Source organism: Ascaphus truei, chromosome 5, assembly GCF_040206685.1.
Source record: "Ascaphus truei isolate aAscTru1 chromosome 5, aAscTru1.hap1, whole genome shotgun sequence".
Taxonomy (NCBI): Eukaryota; Metazoa; Chordata; class Amphibia; order Anura; family Ascaphidae; genus Ascaphus; species Ascaphus truei.
The window spans coordinates 140,737,816-140,757,101 of NC_134487.1; the positions used below are offsets into that span (position 1 = coordinate 140,737,816).

Sequence of the window (19,286 nt, forward strand, 5' to 3'; positions counted from 1 at the left end):
TCGCCTGCGTTCTGCGATCTCCCCCTTCTCTCCCCCCCCCCCCCCCACTCTAGACCCACTAAAGCTGAACCGGAGTAGACGCCTTAGACCCCCAAACACTCCGGGGGGAGTCATCCCAACTGATACTCAAGGGCTCCTATTTCAAATATGTAGCTGTCCCACCCCCTCCACCCCCCCCCCTCAACCTACCCCCCTCCTCCCCCCCCCCACCTCACCCCGAGGATAGAAAGATAGAATGCCACTATGTATACTGTACCCTGCTATGGGCATGAAAATGCAGCAGTGTCTCAAAGTCGCAAGTAGCTGCTCATTCACTTTGTGTGCACCATAAAACACGAAGATATACTGTGATGACCGACTGCTAACAATGCGTGTATAAGTGCTTTTGTATTACTATAACCAAATATGTTGAAAGGTATTATGAAGTAAAGTCTTAAAAGGTGAAAAGATATGTGAATCCCGATTCCCTGACCTCACACCCTAGAATGAGCCCTCCCAAGCCTTATCCCCTTCTTTCCCCCTCCCTTCCCTCCCCCCCCCCCCTACCCTCCCTTGGACCCGTCTCCCCCTCCCCCCCCCCGAGGTTAAAACCATGAGAATGCCACTATGGACCCACTAACTACTGCACCCTGCTATGGACACGAAAACGCAGCAGTCTCTCAAAGCTGCAGGTTGCTGATCATACTCAGTTCGCACCCACAAAACAGGACGATACATGGTGGAAACCAATTGTTAACATTGAATGTACAAATGCTCTGCTTCATCCTATCCTGATACTTTGAAAGGTATTAGGCATACCCCCCCACTCTACTCACACACCTGCCACCCCACCCCCTCCTAACCCCCCCCCTCCCTATCCCTCAGCTAAAACAAGAAAGCAATCTAATTATCAGTCCCAGAGCCAGAGTTCAGAGAAACCAGAGGTCTTGACACCCTGACCCCCCGTAACTAGTTGAAAGCGGATACACAGAAGCATGTGGGTTCTAGGTTACCAGGCTAAGTAATCTAAAGCAGTGACACAAAGCGCTCCAAATTATCCACTTGACCTCACATGGATCCCCCGAAATCCTATACTCAAGTTTTACAGTTGACAACCCCAGAGGGGTGCAAAGTTATGTAATCTATAGTTGGGGGCCCATGTCTTACCTGTCCCCAAAGGTTGTAGGCACCGGACTTACCCCCCGCGGCCCCCCAGCCCAAAAGCTGGTTAAAAGTTACACCGGTTGTAATTTTTCTGGCCACATCAAGGCCTAGTTTACTCCCTCTATCGCCTGCTGGTACTGTCCCAGCAGGCCCCTCCCCTCCCTTCCCCCCCCCCTCTCTTGCATTCGCCCCCTGGCCCTGGTCGGTTAAGAGAGATTTACTTCCACGAGAGTCTTGACAATACCAACACCCTTCCTAAGTACAGACAAACACAGTAGAAACAAACCCCATGGCTAACCAATCCGCTATTAAACTGGTTTCTCTGAACGTAAAAGGTTTACAAAATAATCGAAAGAGGTTAGCTCTGCAAGAATTGAAGAGTTTAAAGGGTGACATTTGTTTTCCTTCAGGAGACGCACTTCACATCCCAGGATCCGCCCAAAACTTTCCAAAACGCGTTCCCAATGAGTTATTGTCACGATGACACCAACTTTTATCAACACTTTTATATTTCTGGGTACTTGATTGAACAGAACAAGTTGCAAAATAAATTGTGATTTATTTCCTTAATAGACAAACACACGACATCTGCAGAATACACTTAAAACAACACTCACTGGGATAAGGAAATGGAAGAAATTGTCCTTGGAATGAAAGAAATTGTCCTTTGCTTGCCAGTGCAAGAAATGCAGCCTTGGTTTTAAAAGTCCTGTGGTTATGTGGTTGTTAACCCATTCACTCCTGGACTGGTTGCTGCTGTACTGGAACAAAGTCTTGCATCTTTACATCATGGATTAAATTCAGGAATCACACTGGGAATAAATGGGAAGCCACATTTATAGACTGCCCAAAGCTATCTTTAACATGTGGATCCAATCCCCTCGTGGGAACAAAAAAAACCCCACGAATAGCCAAGTGACCCACAGTTCATAAGACCGGTCAAAAGGGCTGTCCGGTGGGCAGGGCGCATGGGTCAGGTTGACGCCCATGCCACTTAGCATACCTGAGCTACACCCATAACTTGGGGCCACTAAGTCTGATTTTTGACCCGGAGGGGTCACTAGCCTGACATCTGCTGTGCATCAGTATGTCAGTTTTGTATACATTATGGGTCTCTGGGTCTTGTCATAATTGACACTCTTTTAGACAGGGGGACTCTAAATCTGTGGGAGCCTTTTGAGGCTCCATCATAAAAATAATTACAACCCTTTGAGGCTTGGTCATAAAAATACCGAAGCTCATTCACCCATATCACAGCTGGATGTCCAAGTAATTCCTGCTTGGACTTACAAAAAAAACCTCCTGCCTTACATTTAAGATCTGCTATCATGTGTTGGTTAGAGGGTATGGCAAGCAATGCATCTTGTCTTTTACCCTCGCAGACGGGGAATGGCCTGCAAATGGGGAATAAAAATGGCGGGGACAGGGCAACAACAGTAATGCATGGCAAATCAGGTATTAACCCTTTCCTCCCCGTCAGTTATTACTCGTCATTTAGTAGTAAGAAGCGAGGAGTTGCAATTTTAATTCGCCAAGGCACTCCATTCAATCTGACAGAAATAACAACGGACCCAGAGGATAGATTTCTAGTGGTGTATGGGTCTCTGGCTGGCTCTCCGATCGCTCTGATCAATCTATACGCGCCAAATGAAAACCAAAACGAATCCTTAAAAAAAGTACTAGAAGGAGTGGACCCTGAATACTTGTCCTCAATAATATTAGGAGGAGACCTAAATATGGTATTAAACCCCATTGAAGATAAATCATTCAACCCAGGCTGCTTGCCGTCCGCCCAATCATATAGAACTGGGAAAAAATTTAAAGAGATAATTAAAGAGTTCTCTTTCATGGATATATGGAGAATCCACCACCAAGGACAGAAGGACTTCACCTTTTACTCCCCCCCCCTCACCAGACGTACTCACGTATCAACTATTTTCTTGCTACCAAGAACATTCTAGAGGCAGCCACTAACTCGGACATCGGACCAATAACTTGGTCGGACCATGCCCCAGTTACCTTGACACTTTCAATACCATTTACAAAAACGGTCACAATTGGAAATTGAATGACTCCCTATTAAATGATATCAAAGTAGAGAAAGAAATCAAAAAAGCCCTTAAGGAGTATTTCAATATTAATTGTGGTTCGGTGTCATCCCCAACAATTTTGTGGGAAGCCCATAAGGCCACAATTAGAGGTAAAATAATCTCAATTGCCTCCCACAAAACGAAAGTTAAAATGGAGAGGATAAAAATATTAACAGACAAAATTCTCGATTTGGAAAAACAACATAAAGCAAACCCCTCAAAAAAAATATATAAACATCTGACTACTAATAGAACTGAGCTTAAACAAATTCAATTGGAAAATGTAGAAAAAGCCCTTAAATGGACTAACCAAAAATATTACGATAAAGGCAACAAGGCCGATAAACTTCTGGCTAGCAAGTTAAGTGCAAAAAAGATCCCAAATAACGGCGATCAAGAATACGTCTGGTGAGGTAATATATAACGAAAGAAAAATAGCCGAAGAATTCGCCAAATTATATAATCTAAGGACACAGAGTAGCGATCCAGGGCCCAATAGATTAGAGGTAATCACAAACTACCTTGATTGCAACCTTCCCACACTAACAGACGAAGAAAACTCCGCCCTTAACTCCAAAATCTCAAAAGCAGAATTGACAGCAGTGGTGAAAACACTGAAAACCTCCAAAGCCCCTGGCCCAGACGGGTTCATTAATGCTTATTATAAGAAGTTTTTATCCACACTGTCCACACACCTACTGAATATGTTTAACTCATTCATGGAGGGAAACCCAATTCCCTCGTCAATGTCACTGGCAAACATTGCTATTATACATAAGGAAGGGAAAGACCCTATGCAATGTGGGAGTTATAGACCAATTTCCCTCCTGAATAACGATCTTAAACTTTATAGCAAGATCCTGGCAACCAGGCTAAACCCAATATTACCTAGGTTAATAAATCTGGACCAAGTGGGGTTTGTCTCGGGGCGTCAAGCCTCGGACATTACCCGCAAAATAATCAATATAATTGATCATGTACACCTCACAGGCACCAAGGCAATGCTTCTGAGCTTAGATGCAGAGAAGGCATTTGATAGAATTGATTGGCTATTTCTCAATACCTCAATGGAAAAATTTGGCTTTAACGAATCCTATTTAACAGGGGTCCGCGCCCTATACCAAAATCCATCTTCCGTCGCAAGATTGCCAGGTGGGAACACCGAAAGATTCCAAATCAAAAATGGTACGAGACAGGGATGCCCACTATCCCCCCTCCTCTTTGCACTCACTATCGAGCCTCTGGCGTCAAAACAAACGAAACAATATAAATATCCAAGGCATAGAAATAGGAAAAACAAATTACAAGATCTCGCTTTTTGCGGACGATATTATCTTGTTACTAACCAGACCCCAAACTTCCCTTCCTAACCTTCAAATTGAACTAGAGGATTTCAGCAAAATATCTGGATACAAGATAAATAGTGATAAGTCTGAAGCCCTTAACCTGAGTCTTTCAGAATCAGAAGTGAAATTGCTCAAATTGAACTTTAGTTATAGATGGAATTCTTCATACATTAAATATTTGGGAGTGAATGTATCAAAGAACTACCAATCCTTATATCAGTATAATTACCCGGCTCTGTTTGGCAAAATGAAGAGAGACCTGGATAAATGGGAAGGTTACCAGATTTCTTGGATCGGAAGAATGATTTCGATAAAGATGAACATACTCCCTAGATTATTATATTTTTTTCAAACTCTCCCGGTCCACGTTCCTGGTTCTGAACTAAGGAACATCCAAAACAGATTCTTCCATTTCATTTGGCAGGGCAAAAGACCCAGGGTAGCCAGGTCGATACTGTTGACATCTAGAGCGAGGGGACATCTCCAAATATTACCAGGCAGCCCAACTTAAACAAGCGGCCGTATGGAACGCTGACCCTGAACAACGATGCTGGCTCAAAATAGTCACACTATGCCAAAATGCCTTCTCTGCACGTGTGCCTATGGAGCCTGGATAGAGGAGATATGCATCTCAATAAATTCAAACTGGGAGCGATGAGCCATACCTGGGAGGTCTGGCTGAAAGCCAAGACTAAGTACAGACTTGTGTCCCCCAGCTCACAACTTACACCAATTTTTAATAACCCCAAAATTCACCCACCCCCACCCTCCCCCCGGATGCGCTTCCAAATTATACGACCAATTTAAATCGAAGGGGATCAGGGTGATCAGAGACATTCTGAGCCTGGGGAAACTCTTGAGCTACCAAAATTTACGTACTAAATACGATATACCACAATTGGATGCATTCAAATATCTCCAAATTAGACACTTTGCCCAGAAGATATCCCCGAATCCAGAATTTCCCCTCTCACTAAATTCGAGAGACTATGTAGAGATAGCTCTCAACAAAAAGGGCTAATATCAAAGATTTATACATAATTGGAAACATCAGCGGACCCTCCGACTCATGACTACATGCAAAAATGGGCCGCGGACCTGAATATAGATATCGACAGAGAGGACTGGGAAGACATTTGGGAAGTAGCCTCAGGAACTTCCATATGCACCACAACCAAAGAAAACATTTACAAAATAATGTTCTACTGGTACCTCACTCCAGTGAGACTAAAACAAATCTACCCTCTGGCTTCTGATTTATGTTGGAGAGGCTGTGGACAAAAGGGTGACATGGCCCACATCTGGTGGACATGTCCGGAAATTAAGAAGTATTGGGAAAGGGTCCAAATTCTATTAAAAGAGGTTACTAGCCTCGACCTACCTATTGATCCACTGACCTACCTACTGGCCAGGCCAATGGAACAAATTGACCATCCAGTGAGGAAATTGGTCTCCTTCATCCTCACAGCGGTGAGATGTGAGGTTGCGGCCTCCTGGAAGAAAGTGTCCCCACCCTCCATGACTAAACTAAAAAACAGGATAAATGAAGTAATGCTTATGGAGAAGCTAACCGCGCACCTTAAGCAAAAAACAATAGCTTTCTATAAAACCTGGGAACCATGGATAATCATATAGAACGAGTCAAGCTCACCAAGGAAGAAACAAGGAGATAAAGCAATACGGATATGGAAGCGTTTGACAATCCAGTAACTACGAAGTTCGTCCAAAAGGGACACCAGCGACCAGGGTAGACACTCCCCCCCCCCCCCCCCACCCCTCTTCCCACTCTTTCTCTCTCTTTCTCACGCCCCCTCTTTCTTGGCCTCTCCGTTATCGGTAGGTCACCTGCCTCGGTCAACAGGTTTTGCCATCCTTTCCCCCCCAAAAATACAAAAATGTTTCTGTATTAGGCGATGCATATCGTTCCTTGTATGTACATTTTATATCTGCCTAATAAAAAAGTTTGAAAAAAAAAAAAAGTAGCAACCCTATATGTTCCAAAAAAATTTAAAGTAAGAAACCGCCAAAAGTCTTTACGTTAGCTAGGAGGCGGTTTTGAGAGATTTAAGTAAAAGATGGTATTGTGATATTAATCAAGGCAGTGGCGGAGGAAGTAGCACAATGACCCATACAAGAGGTCCCATCTCCTGAACTATTGGCCTTGGAACTAGAGGAATTGGAAGAACCTGGCAGATCACTTAAGCTGCTTTATGCTGCTTTTTCAGTTCTCTATTGTTCCTCCCCTGACCGCAGTGTAAGTTGAGGAAATGGTTCTTCCTGAATACAGGGATGCTATAAGTTGTGGCTACAAGGACATCATACCCACAGGAATTGGATGACTGTACCCCTTTTGGGGAAATCATGTGGTCACAAGCAACACCAGAAGGTTGAAATTGTGTAATACACAAGAGGAGGCTGCAGAAAATATACCTGTTACCTTAATGTAATCTGCCAACTACCCTCTTTTCTACCATATTTTAAAAGTTTCTTGTGGTTTATTGTGCATGAGGCAGATGTTGCACGGCGAAGGGGTGCACATGATGCTCGGGATCCCCTTTGCATTAGTCCCCTTTCCACTTGAAGGTGCCAGCAATGTTACAGCTAGATTTAGGGAATTCTCGTGTGGCTCAGCAGTTCAGAAAACAAAAAGTAAAAATGCCCTTCTCGTTACTTTGATTTTAAATTCTTTATTATAGATTTACACATTATTTTACTTTTCCCTTTAGCTTCAGATTTAAAGATTTGTTACTTCTTTTCGGAGGAAAAACACTTGTTTTTGTTTTTACACTTCCCACTAATTACAAGCAGTTATATTTGGACTATTGGTGTTTTGAAAGGAAAATTGGTCCAAGTAACACTGTGGGTAAGGAGGAAAGGGAAGGTTCCCGCTTCAGCCTAATATAAAATTCATCAAACTGTGAGTGCGTTCAATGCGGATTCTTTCTTTATCAAAAGCACAAGGTTAGTTAAAAGGTAACTTCAATTAAAAGAAAATAGAAAAACAAGGTACACCACAGCATTTTATGTTGGGCAATCTTCACATTTCTCTGAGAGAGGAAGGTTTTTTTGTATGTTAAAACTGGGGTGCGCAAATGGATATGTGAATTGGATATAACTTTTAAAAGATCTGTGAGTGGTGTTAGAGCAGACTTGTAGTGAATATTATGGCCTTAGAGTAATTTACACTCTGTTTCCCCGACATTTGTCATATACTTACCAACAACCTCCAAATGAACTGTTATTTATGACAGTCTTCCTTACACTCCTATTGACCAAAATTGCAAAAGGACCAGTGACTGGGTCATCATCACACCGTTCTCCTTGAGTTAGGGGAGAGGTATGCTCTGATTTCATTTACAGTCCATTTAATAATCCCAAGTGACATCAATTTAATTTCCCGATTTTACCCTGTTGGCATTTAAAGGTTTTGACTTTTCAGAAGATTAGCTCAAATGTTTAAGTTGCAGAATGTCCTAAACCACTGATATAACTACACAAACCTTCTGCCATGTCACGATCACTATAAACAGTGAGGTGCTCAGAACTAACTATAGATTGCAGGTTCATATATACCAGCTCTGCCCGTTAGGGTCTTATTCAATATGCTCTATACTGTATATCCACTTTTGCTCCCAAGTCTGCAGGGAAAAGATTTCTCCATGTATCTTCATGTGTTCTTGAACTGTTTTTGATACGAAACCACATCTTGCATTTCTTTAGAATACAAGTGAATGTGGACTAGATTTGTAAACCAGCATGAACATTTTGTCTCTGGAAAACTGTGCATATTAGGAATCCATAAATCTACCGAGTGCAGAATCTGTGGAATGTTATCTGATGGAATGTGTAGGAATAGTTCCCTTTTCATGTGGAAGCTCATGACAACTTGCTGTGTATGGTGTGCGCTGCATGAGTTTGCCTAAAATGGGAGAACAGGTCAAACTTTTCACTTTCTGTAGAAGAGCTCCTAGGAAATAAATGTTGCAGGCGTACTACTTCTGAAATGGAGGCTTTAAATCACTAGCACGTTTTGCACAGCTTTGCCACTTTCCAGATGAGCAATTTTATGTCTTAAAGCAGCAAATCATAAAGCAATGTCTCATACAGCACTTTTACCATTGTAGATGTTAATTTTTAGAGCTCTGATATTTTCCACAAACTGTATCCTTTAGTGACCGAGACATGAACAAAAAAATGACATGGTTTTGGTAAATCATGCAGAGTATAGCAAAAAAGCTTCAGAAGATACAAACCCTGGAAATAACCCTGGTCACATTCATTTCCCTCACCTTCTTAGGCTGCGTCCAGGGTTGCAGCAGCCATGCGGAGGCGCGCTGAGGCTGAGGGAAAGTGGCTGCTTTCCCTGGCCTTGGTTCGCGTGCCATCCGGGGGCGGGCCAGTGATGTCACGAGCTGCTTCGTCCTCATTGGGCGAACCGCTCACGTCACCGGCCCTGCACTCCTTTGAGCGATTGAAACTAAAATTTGGATAAGACCTACGCTTCCGCACGCCCCTGCTAAAGCCGCTCTCATTGCAGCTGCAGGGGCTCACTGGTAAGCGAGAGCACGGGTCAGCGCCTAAGCACTGACCATGACCGAGGCCTTAGGCTGGGGCCATGGTGCTGCAAACAGTGCGGACGCTGAGCGATCAGACTGCCTTAAGCTAGTGATCGCATGCGGGCGCTGGAGGGGGCGCGCATTGCGCAAGAAATAAGTTGAAATTGATTTCTTGGCACGACAGGCCTGTCACATGTGTGGATCGGCCAATGAGGGCGAACCAGCTCCGTGATGCCCCCCACGGCACATTCACCATGGCCAGGGAAAGCACCCACTTACTTCCCAGCCTCCGCACACCTGCACGTGGACGAAGGCACCATGGTCCCAGCCTAATACGTCAAATGCAGCCAGCCCATCTGTTTAGGAATCTTCCTGGGTTTAGACTGCTCGGTACCTAATTCTTATAAAGTCAAATTGTAAAGCTTGTGCCACAATCTCTGTATTTTAACAGTCTGTGTATATTGCAACGCACCTTTTTTAATTTAGGCGTCTTCTCTTTCAAGAGAGGCTGAAGCATAAAATGGTCGTCAGGAAACTGCTGAGGAACTATAAATGTGCAGCTTTTTCTAATAAACCATGCTAGCAAGAAGTCCAAAGAAGTTTTATAGGTATAAGAGTCGATTCATAATGGAACCTCTTGTTATAAGAGCATTGAGGGAATTATTTTTAATCTAGCAGTAAAACGTTTAAACAGACATCGCATCTTTTGATCTTGGTTCTCTAGTTTGATGCAAACATAGCACCTGGTCAACAGCTTCAGCAGAAAAACATGGATTTGTCTACAGAGAGCAAGAAAACGGCTCTATCTATGCATGTGGTGCATCTGTGTCTGATGAGAAACTCGGGTTGGGGGTGTCCAATTAGAAACCTTACAGAATGAGATCTGTCATTGGCAGATGTTCCACTGTTTGCCTTCCTCTGGATCAATAGAACTAGAAATATAAATATAGGATGAGGATTCGATCAGAACCTTACTGCTCCTCACCCCCCCCCCCCCCCCCCCCATAACCATATCTATTATATTACAATGTTAAAATGATTAATGTAGTGTGTTTGAGAATAAAATGCTTAAAGCAACATGGGTGTAAATGTTGGCTCTCACTCCCCTCCCTTACGCACTCACCCTCTCTCTCTACACCTCTTCCCCTTTACACTCACTCACTTCCCACTTACACTCCATACACTCCCTTTCTCTTCCCTCTCCCCCTCTCTCTCTCTTCCCCACCCCCATGCTCCCTCTCTTGCACACGCACCTCTTTGAGCCTGCGGTGCTGCGCCGGTCTGAAGCTCCCATCTCCCGTTAGCCGGAAGTTGAACGCGGCTTCCGGCGCGAGCAGGCAGAGGAAGGATTGCAGTGACCGGGGCAGTTGCTGCTGCACTAGGGAGCTGCCGGTTCACTGCTGCGTGAGGCGCCGCCAGCCCTGTGAAAAGTGGGAGAGTTGTCCCAGCTCTCCTTCTCGCTCCCCCCTATGGCAGTCACAGAACCCGGTTGAAAATGACCTGATTTAGTGTCAGCCTGGATTTCAAAGGATCTACAAAGGAAAGGGTTACAATTGTCACTTGCACAAATCCAGTAGACCAGTGGTGCGCAAACTGGGGGGGGGGGGGGGGGGCTCTCCTCAGGGGTGGGAGCTAGATTTTTCAGGGGGGCGCGGCTGTTGCAGAGGCAACGCACTCTTCCCAAGGCATTTAAATTAAATGCTGGGGGTATCACGTGAGGCCCCTGCAACGTCCCTTACCTTGTCCTCGGCAACGCAGCATGAAATGACGCAGCGGGGTGACGTCACCGCCAAAGACAAGGTAAAGAGGGGGGTGGGGCGAGAGCAGGCAGGAGGGCGCAGATTGAAACGTTTGCGTACCCCTACAGTAGACCAATTGAATTTTGTATCCGTTTCTGGAATTTGCAGCTAAACAGACCAGTTTTGACTGAAGTCCCTTTTGTGTATAGGTGAAGCATGAACAAGCATACTGTGTGCCTGTGAGGCGTGAAATATGTAGCTGAAAAATATGCCGCATGGGGAAAGTGCATGTGCTTTGATGGCATTTACTTTCTTGGAATATGAAAAGGAAATAAGGACTTAACAATCCAAATGTGATGCCTAAATTACAGGATATGCCATGTATCCAGTGCAGCACAGCCCTCTGGGTCTTGAGCAGATCTTGCCAAGTACATGGGGCCTCCTATCTTCAGCACGAGGTCTTCTCTAGCTTGTTCTGGCTAACTTTTTTGTCTCTTTTCAGCGGATTTTGGAGTGTCGGCAAAGAATGTAAAGACTCTGCAGAGAAGGGACTCCTTCATCGGGACTCCATACTGGTGAGAGAAGCAGTCATCTGAGCCTAATCCTGTTACATTACAAAGAAAATGATGGAGGCACACAAGCTGTGCTGCAAAAATTGCTGTGTTTTACAGCACACCGTTGGCTTTAGTCTGAGCAAGGTGCTGTGTCCCCGACACGTAACTGCAGCTCTGCCAATACTATGCAGTAAAATCTAGACATTTTTGCAGCACTACTTGTGTGCCTCTATTTGGAAGATGGGGCAGTGATGGGCTGGCTTTCACCAAGGTTTATTCTCTTTATTTGTTGTACACCACTTGGCATTAGGAGTGCCTCTGTATAGCTTTATAATATTATTACATTATATTTTGCTTGTCGGTTCATTCAGTACAACTGAGGTGCTTCATAAAATGGATAGAACATGTTGTACTGATCTACGTTATTGACCAACAAAAATGACTTGCTAGCAGGGGCATGCCATTAATAGAGAGAAAGTGGTTTGTGAAAACAAACAGGACAGCTCTTCCAACAAACATGCGAGCCTGTATCTTTTTAGAGCATAATGAAACTGTGTTGCAGTAATAATAGATGCTGTTGCACAATGATGAAGTAGACTGTATCAATCCTTAGTAGCTGAGTCTCTGTATTCAGACAAGCCTTAGGCCTCGGGCATGGTCAGCACTTAATGCTGAGGCGCGCTTACACTTACCTGTGAGCCCCTACAGCCGCAATGAGAGCAGCTTTAGTAGGAGCTCGCCTACGCTTGCGCAAGCGCTTTCTGGAGCGCAAGGCCGGTCACGTGAGCGGTTCGCCCAATGGCGAACCAGCTCCGTGACGTCACTGGCCCGCCCATAGACACGCCCCCGGACGGCGCGCGTAGTAAGGCCAGGGAAAGCACCCGGTTTCCCTCCGCCTCTGCGTGCCTCCGCACGGCTGCAGTCTCTATGGACTCAGCCTAAGAGTGCGCTTATACAGCCGGCGACGTGACCGATTACGTCGCCGTCGCGATGAGTTGTATTTGAAGTTTAGGCGACGTCGCTGGCTGACGTCATAAAAGGGGAGGGCAGAGGCACGGAGAAGCTCTCGATTGGTCGCAAGGGGAGACAGTCGCAGAAAAAATCAAATATCATTGACTACCAGATTCCTGGTAGCGCTGTCGCGTGCACTATAAGCGCCGATGGCGACAATGCATTTGTTTTGCCACGACGGAAGCTTTGCCATCGCCTGCACTATAAGCGCAGGCTAAGGCCATAAAGCTTTCGCCCATGCGGTTTGTCCATGGTAGACGCGCCGTCGGTGGCGTGCCTAGGGGCGTCATGGAGCTGGTTCGCCCTCATTACGCGAACCGCTCACGTGACTGCCAGTCACGCCGAGAAATCAATCTCAACTGATTTCTTGCGCACTGCGCGCCACCTCCTGCTGCCGCCCACGCGGTCTATGGGCGCGATCAATGCCTTTAGGTTGCGGTCTGCGGCACAATGAACTTAGCCTAATGGTCCATATGTTGGTAATCATATAATATAAATTATAATAATCTGTGGGTGACTAGCTGAATGCATAAAAAGCACTGAGTCACAACACAGAATGGCATTGTCTCCACTTGAATACATATGATAAATGAGAATTGAAGTACTCACGGGAATAGAATAAAAAACACATGCGTTTCACACCCGTGGGTGCTTTATCAAACACAAGTGTTTAGCAGTCCTCGGAATTTCATTCTGACTGAACCGCCAAACTTTTTTTCTTCAAGCATGTCATTAATACACTTACATGCCAGCGCTCAAGCTCTTGCACATATGAGTTTCAGAAGTGTGTCCTAGCAATGCTGATATGGGTCATTCTCTCAGGCAGGTGAATGGCATGTCTTTGCCTAACCTAGAGAAGGCAGACAAACAAATTGAATCTTTTGGGCGGCTGGGGATAATGCCCTACCGGGGGAAGCTTTGCTAGAAAATAAAGGTACTGCACCGACACACTTTATTCGAGCAAATACCCGGTATGTACCTGGCAGATACCTGGAATGCGCCGCTCCTCACCTCTGACAAGCCCCGTTGCATTTGCCTTCCCAGCCTGGGTTCATGCCTGGCTGATGGGCGGCTGATTTGTTAAATGATAATGATTAGGATTTAATAGGCTGCAATGCTTCGCGTGTCTACCAGATGGCATAAATTCATGAATTGTAATGCAGTATATATATATATACTGTGCAGTATTGCAGCCAGGGGGAATAAAATGCTTCAATCCCTGCCTAGAAAATAACCCAATATACTCGGGCAGAAAACAGTCACAAACCTCAATACACCCGGGTATACCCGAATTCGTGGGACTAGCCGAGCTCGAATAAAGTGTGTCGCCAGTGTAGGTAGGTAGAGGTTATATAAGCAGGCAGCGCCCTCGACCAGCAAACAGTGGATGGGGTTTGGGAGAAAGCACACAGGAATATTTTTGAACGCCACGTGAAGACTGAAATTCGGGTGTCAAGGATGGCAGAGGCCGTTTTATGTAGCTGTATATTGCAGCATCTTAATAGCCAGATGTTTTTGTAAAGTGTGGTTTTCATCAATTTATGCTATCTGCCGTCTTCAATTTTATATACCATTCCTCCCCCCTCTGCCTCACTCTCAGGCCTGGTTTGTCAGATGTACACACACGTAGCAGTTGCATGTGCTTACCAGGTCACACACACCATGTTGCCTTGATGGATCACTTACCTTTCTTGTTTCTGTTAGATCTCCATTAGTCTTGGTTTCTTATCATTTCCTAGTAAAAGGATATACATGAAATGGAAACCCCTCTTTGAAGTTTCATCCTACCTTGTTTGCCAGCTTCACGTTAAAAAAAAAAAAGTCTAATTGCCTTAAATTCTTCACATACATTTAACTTCTTAAAAGCTAAACAATGCCAGGCCCCCTTGGCATGAAAGGGGTTGTGACTGGTGTTGGCTAGGGTGCAATGCACTAGAAATATAGTAGGCTGTGTAATTGTGGGTTATTGCATTGTCATCGTTCCCTTGTTTCTGAGACCACTTCTTCTTTCAAGACTGCCACAGAACCTTATACAGTACTGTGTAACTGAAGGCAATGTGGTCTGCTGAGGATGTTCATGCCATAGAGACCTTCCAACAACCACTGCAGATCCCTGAACCAGACCATTAGGGGGTCACATTGGTGTAAACATCAGAGAGATTAGACACAATACTCTATTTCATTTATATATGCTTTGCAATTATTGGTTGCTGTTTCTATCCAGGGGGACCAACTTATTATTTATATTGTTTTTGGAGTGAAGCAAAAATGGCAGCCTCTTTATATTGCAAGATAAATAGTTTTGCTTTGTTTTTATATTTTTCATGGTACGTATTTAAAAGCGACAGTGTGGAGTATTTTTTTTAAGCCGCGTACGTTCCTTCCCCCGGGGTCCTGCCCATTTCATCTCTCGTCATTTGGTCGTGGCCGTTTCGCTGACCACCGCCACTTCGACCACGACTCGCCCTGCCGCCGGAACCTGACTCCGCCTAAACCCCTAACCTATGGCCTTACCTATATTCCCCCACCCTAAGCGCTAAAACCCCAAAACTTACCATGGTAGCGGCCAGCGACGGAGGGCCCATCTATGGACGTACAACGGCGGTGATTTGGTCCCAGCAAAACAATTTAGATGTGACTGCATGTCCCGTTGCACTCTGGTAGACCCTGGGCTTTCAATATATTAACAATTTGATTTGCCCATGTTAAAAAATACATAAATAAAATAAATATAAGTCAAAAAGTTAGATCATGTTTTAAGTTTGCCACAACTTTCTACTGACCTGTCTTCGCACGGCTGACCTTGCAGCCATAATATTTCCCAAGATCAGATATAAACCGGGGGGGGGGGGGGGGGGGATGGTTGATATCTTGAGAACCATTGGAGTCTCCAGAGCTGTACACAGCACCATTTAACTCCAAGAGCCGGCCCTTTTCTCACCGATTGTGTTAAAGATGAGCAGCATGGATTGCTGCTTTTAAGGAGTGTGACCATGCACGCACATATGCACGCTTACACACACTATTTTTTAGGACCTTTTAGTATTTGCACACATTCTAAATATCACGAACTACCAAGCTTCAGCTTCCTTCTGCAAAAGAAATGACACCTCTGTGCATGAAAATGTTGGCATTTATTCCTTGTGGAGTCTATGTGGGCAGATACAGTGAATGATTGACATTATTGGGTGTCCTCATGAAACTTAAATGTATTCATCATGTATGGTCCAAACAGGAAAAAATATTGAACTAGGAAGAAAACCGATTGCCAGTCACTATTCTGGAAATAAAAATGTCCAATGTTCCCTGAGGATTTTTATTATTTTTTTTTTAGGTCAATACAAATATACCTTTAAGCAGTATAGTATAAAATCAAATGTAATTAAATTGACAAACTAATTGCTTTTTTATTTTACAATTGCTATATACAATAAGTAGCGCTTAATGCAGTGATTTGCTGTAGAGCTCCAGTTACGTTGGTGTATGCCAATGCGGCACTTTGTGGGAGTGATGAGGAGAGATACATTCTCCGACCAGCTAAGCTTTTGCGCTCTCTGTTCTCAGGATGGCCCCGGAAGTGGTGATGTGCGAGACAATGAAGGATGCTCCATATGACTACAATGCGGATATCTGGTCATTGGGAATAACGCTGATCGAAATGGCTCAGATTGAGCCACCTCACCATGAGCTGAACCCCATGCGTGTCCTCCTGAAGATTGCCAAGTCTGAGCCCCCTACCCTCTGTTCCCCTTCAAAGTGGTAAGGGCCCGGTTCCCACACATTTTACTGTGTGTGATTTTATCCGCAGTACTTTGCCTGTTTATTTTTTGACTATGGTGTGTGTCTCATTGCAGTTAATAATGGGCTTAAGCTACAAGATTTCAAAGTGGGTATGCAATGTTGTTGGGCTTTTTTTTATTTTTTTAACTTTTTTTTCTTGCCCAAATCTGTTCCTCCTTGTATTGCCTCCTTACTTTTATTCATGCCAGTTTTGCCATGTCATTGCTTATTTTATCCTCTTGATGATGATGTGAAGGGCTGTAATGCATCACTTTGCCTGGTATAGGATGACCGGGAGAAGCAGACACTGCTGACATTGGCCTGTTATTCACTTCACATTTCGTTGTAACTGGATGGGATGATTCATACGGGTGTAAAACATTTTGCTTAGATTCCCAAATCATGGGCAATGGAAAAGAAAACAAACAAGGGCTATAGTTAAATTAACAAGCCGACTTCTTGGATCATCTGAAAAAACAATGTTTCTTGCTAAAAATACCCCGCCAGCTTCCCTTTGTGAATTTGGAAGGTTGTAGTCGTGCTGTGGCCAAGAGCTGGGGCGTTTTCCGCTCATCCAAATCAAAGCTTGACCCTAGGAGCTTTGTTTTGGCACGTGGTCCAATATGCCGGGGAAATAAGTAAGAGGGAGCAGGACTCTCGGCAGCTGATACTACCTCTCTCATATCTCTGCTGACATCACCAATTATGTTTTTGGAAGGTCCCTGGAGTTCCGAGACTTCCTGAAAAAGGCGCTAGATAAGAATCCTGAGACCAGGCCAAGTGCTGCGCAGCTTGTGGAGGTGAGATTCAAGGCTTTGGGATCCACACAAAGAGATTGTCGCGTGGTGTTCATTATTTTTTTTTTGCCAGTAGGAATCTCCTAAGCACACACATTATAATCTCATGTTACTTAATTCTTTGCTCCATACAGACACATGCATCTGAACTCCCCTCTCAATGCCAGAAAGCATGCTTCTCTATCTGATGTTAGAGAGACATCAGGCACACGTACTTCTCTTCCTGCAGACATTTCTGGGAGATCGCTCTCTCAACCCCTTGCCATAGATACATAATGTGCACATATCTAATGCCTCCCCTTTCCACAGACACATCAGAGCGTATCTCGATACTTCGATAGATTTTTCTACTGCAGATATTTCTGGGACATCTCTTAACCCCTCATGGCCCTCAGCAACACATGCTTGTTACCCTATGCTACAGATAATATACACATAAGTCTCTTCTCCCATATAGACACCAAGAGGCATATATCTTGAATTTTTCCTAATCAAAGCAAGGACCTAAACCAATCATTCCATTTTTTTTTCATACAAGACCACAGAAGTACAAGCCCCGACGATATCCGGAACCTATATATGCTGCAGAGCTTGTTGGAATTCATCATACCCTTGCATGCAAGATAGTGTTCAGACATGCATCTCGTGTGTGCAATAATGCCTTGTGAATTGTTGCTCTCACGCTTGGGTGTGTGTATAGGTACATGTTTACTACTGTGAAGCGATATGTACATTAATGGTGCTATATAAATAAATACATGTTTGTAGGTGTATGTAGATATCTATATCACAGACACACTTATTGTTTTATTATTCCATATTAACCATAGTAGCTCTTGGGTTACCATGATTAGTATAGAATAATAAAACACACAGTTGCTTTCAATTGTCAAGTGCTGGTAATATTGCATTTTTGGGCTTTTTTCTTATCCTGTTTTTCCAAGCACGGTATGGTCTTTGGGACTTCTTAGCCCTTTGCTGTGAGCGTGCAGCTTTTTTCTACTTCTCTACATGTTATTTATATTATAGACTTTGTGTAATTATCTGTAGCTGTAAGTATATGTCTATAAATACATACTACTCTGTCTTGGTGTTTTTCAGCACCCCTTTGTGAGCAAAGTCTCCAGTAACAAAGCTCTGCGGGATCTAGTGGCAGAAGCTAAGGCTGAAGTGTTGGATGAAATAGAAGAGAACGGGGACGTGGAGGAGGATGATTCTCCGGATCCCATCTCTGTAAGTCGGTGACCTCCCTTCCTCAACAGTTTAACATCCTGTTTTTGCTTCTCATTGTGCAAGCTCCCCTTCTTTACTGAATTTAAAACCAATCATTAACGCAAAGTTTTCACCTTTTTGAAATGATGCATGGCAGTGAGGAGCCAACATAACCTTCCGATGCTTTCATATGGAACCTCCCACATATTGCTAATATAATGGTAATAGCATATGGAACCTCCCACATATTGCTAATATAATGGTAATAGCATATGGAACCTCCCACATATTGCTAATATAATGGTAATAGCAATTCACAAAATAGTTTATTGCCAGATGTTCATTTGGTTTGTTTGAAGTTGCTGGTCACCTTTAAACTTTAATACCGGTATAAATAATATCCCTTATTAAACCATCGTTAATATCGAAGTTTATAATGAGTTGAGATCCCTATCCCTTAACTAATAGATTGATCTTTTAACAATGAATTTGTCTAGATTAAATTTAGCATATTTTCTTTTAGTTTTTGTTTTTTCTTGATGTATTGCTTCAGGACTATTATATATTTTCTGGGGAAGTTATTTTAGAGAATAGAGCATTTTGGTTAAGTAGATAGTTTCAAGACCCCATATACTATTATGATCTAGAACAAGTGAGATAGTGACGTTCTTAATTAAATAAGTTTTGGAGAAGGAGTGGTTCAGTGAGTAAAGACACTGACTGGCACTGAGTTTGAAGCAGGGAGCCTGGTTCAATTCCCAGTGTCGGCTCCTTGTGACCTTAGGCAAGTCACTTTATGTCCCTGTGCCTGCAAAATGTGTCTGTAAAGCGCTACGTAAAACTAGCAGCGCTATACAAGAAAATGCTATTATTATTATTATTATTAGACTGAAAAGAAGCTAATATATAGGCATAATTCTGTCCCAATATAGGCATCATTGTGGCAGTTGTAAAACACCAGGCACTATTAACCATTGATCTATGGTGGCATTTCGTCATATGATGTCCTGTTTTTGGAGTATTGGAATATTTTGCACATGACAATTGAAATGTTTCTT

The 19,286-nt window shown here is 43.8% G+C and overlaps 1 protein-coding gene across 4 annotated transcripts in view; it reads left to right on the forward strand.

Annotated features, from left to right (window-relative positions):
- STK10 (serine/threonine kinase 10) overlaps positions 1-19,286 on the forward strand; it is a 109,290-nt gene that overhangs the window by 70,010 nt on the left and 19,994 nt on the right. For all 4 annotated transcript variants that reach the window (XM_075600980.1, XM_075600981.1, XM_075600982.1 and 1 more), the window contains 4 exons: positions 11,377-11,449; positions 16,004-16,198; positions 16,938-17,019; positions 18,118-18,249. In XM_075600980.1, the coding sequence (XP_075457095.1) occupies positions 11,377-11,449; positions 16,004-16,198; positions 16,938-17,019; positions 18,118-18,249 (482 nt within the window). The remainder of the gene's footprint in view (positions 1-11,376; positions 11,450-16,003; positions 16,199-16,937; positions 17,020-18,117; positions 18,250-19,286) is intronic.